The sequence below is a fragment of the Bison bison genome, unplaced genomic scaffold, assembly GCF_000754665.1.
Source record: "Bison bison bison isolate TAMUID 2011002044 unplaced genomic scaffold, Bison_UMD1.0 scf7180017864473, whole genome shotgun sequence".
Taxonomy (NCBI): Eukaryota; Metazoa; Chordata; class Mammalia; order Artiodactyla; family Bovidae; genus Bison; species Bison bison.
In genome coordinates, this window is record NW_011495034.1 from 3,039,551 (window position 1) to 3,054,236 (window position 14,686).

The following is a 14,686-nucleotide window of genomic DNA, read 5'->3' on the forward strand; positions in this document are numbered from 1 at the left end:
AAAACACACTAGAAGGACTGAATTAGATGGTACAAATCAGATTTAGCAGTTGATTAGATGGTACAGAAGAACAAACCAGTGACCTAGGAGGTAGACAGAGCAAAACTCACCCAAGATATAGCAAATATATGTCCAATAAGGGATTAACATCTAAAATAAATTAAGATTATTAACATCACTAATCATCATGGAAACGCAAATAAAAACCACCAATGAGATACCACCTAACACCTGTCAGAATGGCTATCAGCAAAAAGACAACAAATTAACAAGTGTTGGTGAGAATGTGGAGAAAAGGGAACATTGGTAAGACTGCACATTGCTGCAGCCACTACAGAAAATATTATGGAGGCTCCTTAAAAAAATTAAAAATTGAACTACTACATGATCCAGCTATTTCACTTTTGGGTATATACTTGAAGAAAATGTACATTGCAGAAGTATTTACAGCAGCCAAGATATACAAATAAACTAAGTAGTGATAGATGAATAGATAAAAAAGATGTGATATATACATATATATATTTACTATATATATGGTCACATATGGACTTCCCCTGTGGCTCAGATGGGAAAGAATTTGCCTGCATTGTGGAAGACCCAGATTTCGATCCCTGTGTTGGGAAGATCCCCTGGAGAAGGGAATGGCAACCCACTCCAGTATTCTTGCCTGGGAAATCGCATGGACAGAGGATCCTGGTGGGCTACAGTCCATGGAGTCGCCAAGAGTCAGACATGACTGAGTGACTGACACCACACTATGGTCATATATACACACACACACACACACACAATGGAATATTACTCATAAAAAGGATTAAATCTTGCTATTTGGAACAACTGGGAGGATCCAGGGTATCACGTTAAGTGAAATAAGTCAAGAGAAAGACAAATACCACAAATACCATATGATGTCACTAATACGTTGAATCTAAAAAACAAAATAAACAGAAAGAAAACAGACTCATACATACAAAGAACAAACAGATGGTTATCACAGGTGGGCAGGGTGGGGAATTGGACAAAAAAGGTGAAGAAGATTAACAGCTACAAATTTTCAGTTAAGTTACAGGGATACAATATACAGCATAAGGAAGATAGTCAATAACACTGTAATAACTTTGTGTAGGGACAGTTACTAGACAACTTACTGTGGTGATCATTTTGTAATGTATCTAAATGTCAAATCAACTGTTCCATTATTTACCTGAAACATTTCAAATATTATCTCAATAAAAATATCTTCAAAAATCATCAAAAATTTAACAAAATATACACATTAAAGATCCACATGACAGAAAACTGCCATAAAGTGATCATTTACAAATAATTGTGGGAAGTTTACTTTCTGTTAGTAAAGTGTTCTTTTACATTTCAAATACTGATTTTGCAATACAGACTTGGATCTGAAGCACCAGCTGGGAGACCTCTGGGCCCGGCCACCTTATGAGCCAGTGAAACTAGAAAGCACAAATGGGGAAAAAAAAAAAAAAAGGAGAACAAGATTGCGGAGGAGTAGATGGATATGGGGTACCTCTCTCTCCACAGACACATCAGGAATACACCTTCAGACACAGAAGTGCATACAGAACACCAGCTGAGAGCAGACAACAGTACCTGACCAGTGGAAAAGAACATACAGAACCACACAAAACTTGAGATCAAGCCCTGAGCCTTTGGAGAGGGAGCACTGACTCCAAGACCCTACACTACCAGAGAACTAATGCTAGGGAGTATCGACTAGTGAGAACTAACACACGGGAAACCACTTGAATACAAGAGCCAGCATCACCCAACCATCAGTAGCACCCTGTGCAGGACACCTCATCTAAACGACAAACAAAACAAAAATACAAACCCAGTCACCAGCAGACACGATTACCACCTCACTCAGTCTTGTCCATTAGAGGAAAAACAAGCAAACAAATAAAAACTCAGCATAAATCTCACCCTATATGAAGCTTACACAAACCACTGGACAAACCTTAGGAGGGGAGAAACCAAAAGGAAGAAAGAATTCAACCTTGAAGCCTGGGAAAAGGAGACCTCAGACACAGTAAGTTAAAAAAAAAATTATGAAAAGGCAGAGAAATACTACACAAATGAAGGAACAAACTAGAAATACAGAAGTCCAAATAAATGAAAAGGAGATAGGCAAACTATCTGAAAAATAATTCCGTATAATGATAATAAAGATGATCAAAAACCTTGAACACAGAAAATGTTAAGAATCAATTAACAAAGACCTAGAAGAATTAAAGAATAAACATACAGAGACAAACAACACAATTACTGAAATTAAAAATACTCTAAGAAGGAATCAACAGCAGAATAACTGAAGCAGAAGAATGAAACAGTGAGCTGGAAGATAAAATGGTGGAAATAACTTCTGAAGAGCAGAATAAAGTAAAAAGAATGAAAAGAACTGAGGATAGTCTAAGAGACTTCTGGGACAATACCAAACACACCAACATTCAAATATTAGGGGTCCCAGAAGAAGAAGAGAGAAAGAAAGGATATAAGAAAATTTTTGAAGAGAGTATAGTTGAAAACTTACCCAACATGGAAAAGGAAACAGCCAATAAAGTCCAAGAGGTGCAAAGAGTTCCATACAGGATAAACATGCCAAGACACATACTAATCAACTAATAAAGACTAAACACAAAGAAAGAATATTAAATGCAGCAAGGGAAAAGCAACAAGTAACATACAAGGGAAACCCCATACATGTAAACCCTGATCTCCCAGCAGAAACTCTGCAGGCCAGAAGGGAATGGCAGGATATATTTAAAGTACTGAAAGGGAAACATTTACAACCAAGGTGACTGTACCCAGGAAGGATCTCATTGAAAATTTATGGAGAAATAAAGTTTTTCAGACAAGCAAAAGTTAAGAGAATTCAGTACCACCAAATCAGCTTTACAACAAATGTTAAAGGGACTTATATACTCAAGAAATACAAGAGAAGAAAAAAGATCTACAAAATCAACCCCAAACAATTAAGAAAATGGCAATCAGAATATGTATTACTTTAAATGTAAATGGATTAAATGCTCCAACAAAAAGACACAGACTGGCTGAATGGATACAAAAACAAGACCCACATACATGACGTCTACAAGAAACCGACTTCAGACCTCAAGACACATATAGCCTGCAAATTAGAGGATGGAAAAATATATTCCATGCAAATAGGAAGCAAAAGAAAGCTGGATTAACAATACTCATATTAGACAAAATAAACCTTAAAATAAAGAAGATTACAAGAGATAGGAAGGACACTACATAATGATCAAGGGATCAATCCAAGAGGAAGACATAATAATTGTAAATATCAATGCACCCAACATAGAAGCACCTCAATACATAAGACAAACATTAACAGACAAAAGCAAAAACTGACAGTAGCACAATAATAGTAGGAGACGTTTAACACCCCACTCACACCAATGGACAGATCATCAAAACAGAAAACTAATAAGGAAACACAAGTCTTAAGTGATATATTAGATGAGATGCATCTCATTGTTATCTTCAGGACATTCCACCCCAATGCAGAAGAATACACCTTCTTCTCAGGTTTAAATGGAACATTCTCCAGAATAGACCACATTTTGGGTCAAAAATCAAATCTCAGTAAATGTAACAAAGTTAAATTGTATCAAGCATCTTCTCCAACCACAATGCTATGAGACTAGATATCAATTACAAGAAAAAACTGTAGGAAACACGAATACATGGAGATTAAACAATGTGTTTCTCAATAACCAACAGGTTACTGAAGAAGTCAAAAGGGCAATCAAAAAATTTCTAGAAACAAATGACAATGAAAACATGACAACTCAAAACCCATGGGATGCAGCAAGCAGTCCTAAGAGGGAAGTTTATAACAATACAATCCCACCTCAAGAAACAAGAAAACCATTGAATAGACAACCTAACTTTACACCTAAACCAAATGGAAAAAAAAGAACCAAAAACCCCCAAAATTAGTAGAAGGAAAGAAATCATAAAGATCTGACCAGAAATAAATAAAAAAGAAATGAAAGAAACAATAGTAAAGATTAATAAAACTAAAAGTTGGTTCTTTGAGAAGATAAACAAAATCGACAAACCTTTAGCGAGACTTATTAAGAAAAAAAGAAGAATCAAATCAACAAAATTAGAAATGAAAAAGGAGAGGTTACAACAGACAATGCAGAAATACAAAGGATTATAAGAGACTATCATGAACAAATATATGGAGAACCTGGAAGAAAAAACAGACAGACTCTTAGAAAAGTTCAATCTTCCAAGACAGAACCAGGAAGAAACAGAAATTATGAACAACCCAATTAAAAGCACTGAAACTGAAGCTCTGACCAAAATCTGCCAAAAAAACAAAAGCCCAGGACCAGATGCCTTTACAGGAGAATTCTATCTAACATTCACAGAAGAGCTAATGCCTAGCCTTCTAAAACTCTTTCAAAAAATGGCAGAGGAAGGAACACTTCTAAACTCATTCTACGAGGCCACCGTCACCCTGATACCAAAAGCAAAGACAACACACAAAAAGAAAACTACAGGCCAGTATCACTGATGAACACAGATGCAAAAATCCTCAACAAAATTTTAACAAACAGAATTCAGCAACACATCAAAAAGCTCATACACCAAAGTCAAGTTGGGTTTATTTCAGGGATGCAAGGATGCTTCACTATATGCAAATCAATCAATGTGATACACCATATTAACAAATTAAAAGTTAAAAACCATATGATCTCAGCAGAAGCAGAAAAAGCCTTTGACAAAATTCAGCACCCATGTATGATTAAAACTCTTGAAAAAATGGGCATAGAAGGAACCTACCTCAACATAGTAAAGGCCATATACGATAGAAAAGAAAATGAAGTTGCTCAGTCATGTCTGACTCTTTGGGACCCCATGGACTGTAGCCTACCAGGCTCCTCTGTCTATGGGATTTTGAAGGCAAGAGTACTGCAGTGGGTTGCCATTTCCTTCTCCAGGGGATCTTCCCAAACCAGGGATCGAACCTGGGTCTCCTGCATTGCAAGCAGACACTTTACCGTTTGAGCCACCAGGGAAGTCATACATTTTAAGCATACAGCAAACATTATTCTCAATGGTGAAAAACACAAAGCATTCCCCCTAAGATCAGGAACAAGAAAAGGGTGTCTCAACATAGTTCTGGAAGTCCTAGCAGCAGCAATCAGAGAAGAAAAAGAAATAAAAGGAATCCAGATCGGAAAAGCAGCAGCAAAGCTCTCACTGTTTGCAGATGACATGATACGCTACATAGAAAACCCTAAAGACAGTATCAGAAAATCACTAGAGCTAATCAGTGAATTTAGCAAAGTTGCAGGATACATCAATACACGGAAATCACTTGCATTTCTCTATACTAACAATCAAAACTCAAAAGAAGAAATTAAGGAATCAATCCCATTCACCACTGCAACAAGAAGAATTAAATATCTAGGAATAAACTTACCTAAAGAGACAAAAGAACTGTACACAGAAAATTATAAGACACTAATAAAAGAACAACAGACTGGTTCCAAATAGGAAAAGGAGTACATCAAGGCTGTGTATCATCACCCTGCTTATTTAACTTAGATGCAGAGTACATCATGAGAAACACTGGGCTTGATGAAGCACAAGCTGGAATCAAGATTTCCGGGAGAAATATCAATAACCTCAGATATGCAGATGACACCACCCTTATGGCAGAAAGTGAAAAAGAACTAAAGAGCCTCTTGATGAAAGTGAAAGAGGAGAGTGAAAAAGTTGGCTTAAAGCTCAACATTCAGAAAACTAAAATCATGGCATCCGGTCCCATCACTTCATGGGAAATAGATGGGGAAACAGCGGTTGACTTTATTTTTCTGGGCTCCAAAATCACTGCAGATGGTGACTGCAGCAATGAAATAAAAAGACGCTTGCTCCTTGGAAGGAAAGCTACAATCAACCTAGACAGCATATTAAAGCAGGGACATTACTTTGCCAACAAGGGTTCATCCAGTCAAGGCTATGGTTTTTCTAGTGGTCATGTATGGAGGTGAGAGTTGGACTATAAAGAAAGCTGAGTGCCGAAGAATTAATGCTTTTGAACTGTGGTGTTGGAGAAGACTCTTGAGAGTCCCTTGGACTGCAAGGAAATCCAACCAGTCCATCTTAAAGGAGATCAGTCCTGGGTGTTCACTGGAAGGACTGATGTTGAGGCTGAAACTCCAATATTTTGACCACCTGATCCAAAGAGCTGACTCATTGGAAAAGACTCTGATGCTGGGAAAGATTGAGGGCAGGAGGAGAAGGAGACGACAGAGGATGAGATGGTTAGATGGCATCATCGACTCGATGGACATGGGTTTGGGTGGACTCCGGGAGTTGGTGATGGACAGTGAGGCCTGGCATGCTGCAGTTCATGGGGTTGCAAAGAGTCAGACATGACTGAGCGACTGAACTGAATGAAAGAAATCAAAGATGACATAAACAGATGGAGAGATATTCCATGTTCCTGGGTAGGAAGAATCAGCAATCTACAGAATTAACCCGATCCCTATCAAATTACCAATGACATTTTTCACAGAACTAGAACAAAGAATTTCACAATTCATATGGAAGCACAGTTCAGTTCAGTTCAGTCACTCAGTCATGTCCGACTCTTTGCGACCCCATGAATCACAGCACGCCAGGCCTCCCTGTCCATCACCAACTCCCGGAGTATACACTGAGACTCACGTCCATCGAGTCAGTGATGCCATCCAGCAATCTCATCCTCTGTCGTCCCCTTCTCCTCCTGCCCCCAATCCCTCCCAGCATCAGAGTCTTTTCCAATGAGTCAACTCTGGAAGCACAAATGACCCCAAATAGCCAAAGCAATCTTGAGAAAGAAGAATGGTGTTGGAGGAATCAATCTGCCTGACTTCAGAATATACTACAAAGCTGCAGTCATCAAGACAGTATGGTATTGGCACAAAAACAGAAACATAGACCAATGGAACAACATAGAAAGCCCAGAAATCAACACATGCACCTATGGGTACCTTATATTTGACAAACGAAGCAAGAAGATACAATGGGGCAAAGACAGCCTCTTCAATAAAGGTGCCGGGGAAACTGGACAGCTACATGTAAAAGAATGAAATTAGGGCATTTCCTAACACCATACACAAAGATAAACTCAAAATGGATCAAAGACCTAAATATAAGACCAGAAACTATAAAACTCTTAGAGGAAAACATAGAACACTCGATGACATAAATCAAAGCAAGATCCTCTATGACCCACCTCCTGCTGCTGCTGCTGCTGCTGCTAAGTCACTTCAGTCATGTCTGACTCTGTGCGATCCCATAGATGGCAGCAAACCAGGCTCCCCCATCCCTGGGATTCTCAAGGCAAGAACACTGGAGTGGGTTGCTATTGCCTTCTCCAATACATAAAAGTGAAAAGTGAAAGTGAAGTCGGTCAGTCGTGTCTGACTCTTAGCGACCCCATGGACTGCAGCCCACCAGGCTCCTCCATCCATGGGATTTTCCAGGCAAGAGTACTGGAGTGAGTTGCCATTGCCTTCTCTGATGACCCACCTACTAGAGTAATGGAAATATAACCAAAAGTAAACAAGTGGGACCTGATTAAACTTAAAAGCTTTTGCACAGCAAAGGAAACTATAAGCAAGGTGGAAAGACAACCCTCAGAATGGGAGAAAATAATAGCAAATGAAACAACTGACAAAGGATTAATTTCCAAAATATATAGGCAGCTCACACAACTCAATATCAGGAAAACAAACAACCCAATACTAAAGCGGGAAAAATACCTAAACAGACGTTTCTCCAAAGAAGACATACAGATGGCTAACAAACACATGAAAAGATGCTCAACATCTCTCATTATTAGAGAAATGCAAATCAAAACTACAATGAGATATCACCTCACACCAATCAGAACGGTGATCATCAAAAAGTCTACAAACAATAAATGCTGGACAGGGCGTGGAGAAAAGGGAACACTCTAACACTGTTGGTGGGAATGTAAATTGATACAGCCACTATGGAAGACAGTATGAAGATTCCTTTAAAAACTAGGAATAAAACTACCATATGACCCAGCAATCCCACTCCTTAGGCATCTACCCTGAGGAAACCAAAATTGAAAAAGACACATGTATCCCATTGTTCGTTGCAGCACGATTTACAATAGCTAGAACATGGAAGCAACCTAGATACCCATCAACAAATGAATGGATAAAGAAGTTGTGGTACATATACATGAAGGAATATTACTCAGCCATAAAAAGAAATGCATTTGAGTCAGTTCTGATGAGGTGGATGAACCTAGAACCTATTATACAGAGTGAAGGAAGTCAGAAAGAGAAAGATAAACATTGTATTCTAATCCATATATACAGAATCTATAAAAATGGTCTTCAAGAATTTACTTATAGGGCAGCAATGGACAAGCAGACATAGAGAATAGACTTATGGACATGGGGAGAGGGTAGGAGAGGGTGAGACACATGGGAAGAGTAACATGGAAACTTACATTACCATATGCAAGATAGCCAATGGGAACTTGGCTAAGAAATATGGCTAAGAAACTCAAACAGAGGCTCTGTATCAACCATAGGGGTGGGGTGGGGAGGGAGACGGAGGGAGGTTCGAAAGGGAGGGGATATGTGTATACCTATGGCTGATTCAGGTTGAGGCTTGACAGAAAAAAAACAAAATTCTGTAAAGCAATTATTGTTCAATAAAAAAATTAAAAAATAATTTGAAATACTGCATAAAATTTGATAGAATACCATGAATACATCACCTAAAATTAATACGTGTGAGCATTTTGATACAAATGCTGTGCTACGTCTCACCCCATCTCTGCCTCTCCCTCTCCCCTCCTATTTATCTATCTATCTACTTACCTACCTATAACCTGATAGGTAAACAACAGTTTATATAGATGATCCTTTCTATAAGGAAAACAGTATTGCATCGAGTTTTTTTGTTATCATGAAACTAGGTATTCTTAAAATACTTCTTTTGTATATTTGTATTTTCTCATTTTTCAATAATGAACATGTATTGCTTAATTTGGAGAAGGCAATGGCACCCCACCCAGTACTCTTGCCTGGAAAATCCCATGGATGGAGCCTGGTAGGCTGCAGTCCATGGGGTCGCTAAGAGTCGGACACTACTGAGCGACTTCACTTTCACTTTTCACTTTCATGCATTGGAGAAGGAAATGGCAACCTGCTCCAGTATTCTTGCCTGGAGAATCCCAGGGATGGTGGAGCCTGATGGGCTGCCGTCTATGGGGTCGCACAGAGTCGGACACGACTGAAGCGACTTAGCAGCAGCAGCAGCAGCATTGCTTAATTTAAAAATAAAATATTTATATATTCAAAAAAGAATTATTCATCATAATACAGTTACCAGCTAAATTCTAACTCTTGTTTTTCTATGAAAAAAAAATTCTCTGTTAACATAGCCATTATATAAATGCAATACAGATATGTGCTATTAAGGAAATTAAACAGACCATCTACAATTGATTATTCTCTTTATATAAGGGATAATGTGGCTAATTATTTTCTTTATAAAAAAGGCAATTGGCACAAATGTGCAAAATATTACCACTACATCAATACACCTTTGTGAAATCTACTAACTTTCAGATCTTACCTCTGAAACATTCCTTTCAATGACAGAACTTACAGTAGGCTTTTATATTTGTGATAGAAACTTATAAACATTTCTTTTTATTTTAAATTCAGAACTACAAGCAGCACATAAATATTCAACTTGAGCTTTTGTTGTTGCTGCTGTTAAAAGCATTAATATTTATTTCAATTGTTCCTTGCTGCAAAAGTATTTAAAGTAATGTGATAAAGCCATGGTTTTAAAAAACTACATTTTATATTTTACATATCTTTAAAGATGGTTACAATTTCACTTAAAGGAAATCAACAAAAGGGCCTGTTTAATGCCAACTCTGAATTTAGGAAATAATATACTCCTTGGGCTTCTATGGTGGGTCAGTGGTAAAGAACCCGCCTGCCAATTCAGGAGACTTGGGTTCAATCCCTTGGTCAGGAAGATCTGCTGGAGAAGGAAATGGCAACCCACAAATCCCATGGATAGAGGAGCTTGATGAGCTACAGTCCACTGCATCACAGAAGTCGCACACAATTTAGCGACTAAATAACAATACTCCTTATTTTCAGGAAAATCTAAAATCTTTAAGTTACAAAATGTACACATAATAGAGGCAATTACTATCTCAAAGACAAACTTAGTTATGATCAACTACCTTTTTTACCCAAAAAATGTTCATTTAGTATCTGTAAAAGGAAATACAAATTGGTTTATAAAAAATAACTTCCCCATGATCTTAAATCTAGGAATGAAACACTATATTTTAAAATGTCACATATACATTTATATTTAATGTTCTTTAGCCCACCACGTTCCTCTATCCACGGGGATTCTCCACGCAAGGATGCTGTAACTGGTTGCCATGCTCTCCTCCATGGGATCGTCTCAACTCAGGGATCGAACCCAGGTCTCCCGCATTGCAGGCAGATTCTTTACCGTCTGAGCCACCAGGGGCCCAAATGAAGTTGTAGATTTTTCTGAACTTCTATCTCATTACATAATTTTTTTAATTGTAGCAAAAACTTGACAGAAAATAAATGAAGACACAAACTGTATTTAAAATAAAACTTTACATACCTTGGCTTCCGAAATGCTAAACTATATTGTTGGCAAGCTAGACCCACAGTGGGAGTATAAACGATAGGCATGAATTTCTCAATGTCAGACATCAGCACTTTATAGAAGAGCTTTTCGTTTCTATCTTGAAGATCCATTAAGAGAAGATACCTGTGGAAATGGGACATAATTAGATCTACATTCCAACACAGTCATAAAATAGCTGTTTATAAAACTAAATGTTTGCAACAACATATACACTGGTTCAAAACTGGAAAGGAGTACAACAAAGCTGTAAATTGTCACCCTACTTATTTAACTTATATGCAGAGTACATCATGTGAAATGCTGGGCTGGATTAATTACAAGCTATAATCAAAATTTGCAGGAGAAATAACAACCTCAGATATGCAGATAATGCCACTCTAATTGCAGAAAATGAGACACTAAAGAGCCTCTTGATGAGGGTGAAAGAAGAGAGTGAAAATGCTGGCTTAAAACTCAACATTCAAAAAACGAAGATCATGGCATCTGGTCCCATGACTTCATGGCAAACAGAAGGGGAAAAAGTGGAAGCAGTGACAGATTTTATTTTCTTAGGCTCCAAAATCACTGTGGGTGGTGACTGTGGCCATGAAATTAAAAGATGTTTGCCCTTTGGAAGGAAAGCTATGGCAAACCTGGACAAAGTATTAAAAAGCAAAGACATCACTTTGCCAACAAAGGTCCACATAGGCAAAGCTATGATTTTTCCAGTAGTCATGTACAGATGTGAGAGTTGGACCATAAAGAAGGCTGAGTGCTGAAGAACTGATGCTTTCAAATTGTGGTGCTGAGGAAGACTCTAGAGTCTCCTGGACTGCAAGGAGATCAAACCAGTCAATGCTAAAGGAAATCAACCCTGAATATTCACTGGAAGGACTGATGCTGAAGCTCCAAAACTTCGAGTACCTCATGGAAAGAGCCAACTAATTGGAAAAGACCCTGATGCTGGGAAAAACTGAACACAAAAGGAGAAGGGGGCGGCTGAGGATGAGATGGTTAAACAGCATCACCGACTCAATGGATAAGAATTTGAGCAAACTCCGGGAGATGGTGAAGGACAGGGAAGCCTGGTGTGCTGCAGTCCATGGGGTAGCAAAGAATTGGACACGACTCAGCTACTGAACACATACAGTAATTTTTAGGTCACATAGAAAACATCTGATCAAAAAAGACTTTAGAAATATTCCTGGGACTTCCCTGGTGGTCTAGTAGTTAAGAACCCATCTTCCAATGCAGAGGACATGGGTTTGATCCCTGGTCAGGGAACTAAGATCCCACATGCCATGGGCCAACTAAGCTCACACGCTGCAACTAGAGAGTCCTCATGCTTTAGAGTCCGTGCTTCACTAGAGAAGCCTGCATACCACAAGTAGAGAAAGTCTGTGCGCAACAATGAAGAGCCCTAGCCCCACAGCAAAGACCCAGTGTAGCCAAAATAATAATAAAATAAAAATTGGATCAGGTTGCAGTTTAAAAAAATAAAGAAATATTCCTAATCATCTAAAAAAATAAAGAACAATAACCTGAGCTGGTGTCATTCAAACACTAAAATCAGGGCTGAAACAGCACAGTTTTATTTAATATTTAAATGACTTTATCCCTATTTTTTTTTCCAGTTAAAGAGTTTAGACTTTATTTTATGAGCAAGGGAGTCCACAAAAGAATTTTAATCTCCTGGAAAATATATTTAGGTTTCAGTGATTTTTCTCTATTAAATTTTCTGCTTTCTATTTATTTGATTTCAACTCCAATCTTTGGCACTTCCTTTTTACTGTTCACTTTGGATTTGTTTTTGTTTGTCTAGTTTCTTAAAATAGAAGTGTAGATCATTGATTTGATACCTATTTTATTAACATAAGCATTTAATTCTATAAATCTCAGTCAAAGCACTGCCTTAGCTTCATTACACGAATTTTTAAATTTTGTATTTTCAATTCCTTCAGTTAAACTTTTTCTTTCTGGTTTCTTCTTTCACCTATGGGTTATTTGTTAGTGTTAGTCACTTAGTCTTGTCCAACTCCTTGTGACCCCATGAAGCATAGTCCACCAGCCTTCTCTGTCTATAGGATTCTCCAGGCAAGAATATTGGAGTGGGTTGCCATTTCCTTCTCCAGGTATCCCTATTTTAAAATGAAATACAAATGAAAAATACCACTATAGATAAAGTTTAAACAGTAACTTAACTAACTAAATACAAAGACTTCATCATTTAATTTGCAGTACTGAAGAGCCAAGAAAAATGACAAGCAGAAAATAACTACGGAATGTTAACAATGACCCTAAAAATTACTAAGGTAAGAAAGTTTAAGGGGCTTTTCTAATTATTTAGATCAAGAGGTCTTTTTCTTTCTAGAGGCATTTCTGAACCAGAATTATCTTTTAAAATATCAACCTTATCATATTACTTGTAATCTTCAGTGGTTTATACAATAAAACTTAAACTGTTTGGTACAACTTGGAATAATCTTGCAAAACTGTCCTTAATAGTCCTACCAGCCTTTTTGGATTGATTCTCATTCTCTGAAATAGTTGAAAATGCATAGAATTTGGAGTCAGAGACACAAGGATTCTAATCCGTGGCAAATAGATGTTATTTCAACTCCCAACACTAACAACTGGGAAGAAAATGATGACTTTTAAAAGATGATGCTAACACTGATCTAGCCATGTGGAAATCATCATCGCTAAGTCAACACTTTTTAGGACACTTGACACAAGTGGTTTTCCCTACAGCTCCATACACTCTCTTTACCTGAATTCCAGGTCACCAGATTCTCTCGATTTTCCCTTTTCACTGATCATTCCTTTTTTTCTTTCTTTGCTGTTTTCTCCTGGGCTCTAGAGGCTTTCTAACACTCATCTCTATTACATTAGGAGGTTATGCTGGCTTTGCTTCAGTGCTAAGTTGCTTCAGTCATGTCCAACTCTTTGTGACCCCATGGACTGTGGCCCTCCAGGATCCTGTCCCTGGGATTCTCCAGGCAAGAATACTGGAGTGGGTTGCCATGCCCTCCTCCATGGGATCTTCCCAACCCACAGATCGAACTTCTTTTATATCTCCTGCACGGGCAGACATATTCTTTACAACTAGCTTTGCTTCAGTTCAGTTCAGTTCAGTCACTCAGTCGTGTCTGACTCTTTGTGACCCCATGGACTGCAGCACGCCAGGCCTCCCTGTCCATCAAAACTCCTGGAGTTTACTCAAACTCATGCCCATTGAGTCGGTGATGCCATCCAACCATCTCATCCTCTGCTGTCCCCTTCTCTTCCCACCTTCAATCTTTCCCAGAATCAGGGTCTTTTCAAATGAGTCAGCTCTTTGCATCAGGTGGCCAAAGTTTTGGAGTTTCAGCTTCAACATTAGTTCTTCCAATGAATATTCAGGACTGATTTCCTTCAGGATGGACTGGATGGATCTCCTTGCAGTCCAAGGGACTCTCAAGCATCTTCTCCAACACCACAGTTCAAAGGCATCAACTCTTCGGCACTCAGCTTTCTTTATAGTCCAACTCTCACATCTATACATGACTACTGGAAAAACCATAGCCTTGACTAGACGGGCTTTTGTCAGCAAAGTAATGTCTCTGCAGAATTCTTAATATGCTGTCTAGTTTGGTCAAAACTTTTCTTCCAAGGAGTAAGCATCTTTTAATTTCATGGCTGCAGTCACCATCTGCAGTGATTTTGCTTCAAGATCTATCCAAATCTACACACCTTCATTGCTACCATCCAGGATCTAAATCACCATCATCTTTTGCCTGTAAGTCTCCTAAATACTCTTATATTCTATTCTCAACATTGCAAAGTTTTCTAGAAATATAGCTCAGATCATGCTGACCTTCTGTTCAAAACCTTGAATGAGCCCCTCTTTCACTCAGAGAAACAGCAAAAGCCTTACAACTATGGCCTCCATAATCCATCTTTAACAATC

General features: G+C 38.2%; 1 protein-coding gene and 1 non-coding gene across 2 annotated transcripts in view; both read right to left on the reverse strand.

Annotated features, from left to right (window-relative positions):
- ME1 (malic enzyme 1, NADP(+)-dependent, cytosolic) overlaps positions 1 to 14,686 on the reverse strand; it is a 222,603-nt gene that overhangs the window by 170,103 nt on the left and 37,814 nt on the right. Inside the window, exon 3 of the mRNA XM_010861739.1 lies at positions 10,732 to 10,881. Coding sequence (XP_010860041.1) covers positions 10,732 to 10,881 — 150 coding nt within the window. The remainder of the gene's footprint in view (positions 1 to 10,731; positions 10,882 to 14,686) is intronic.
- Positions 5,013 to 5,084, reverse strand: TRNAC-GCA. The gene has a single exon. It is a non-coding gene; the product is annotated as a tRNA-Cys (tRNA).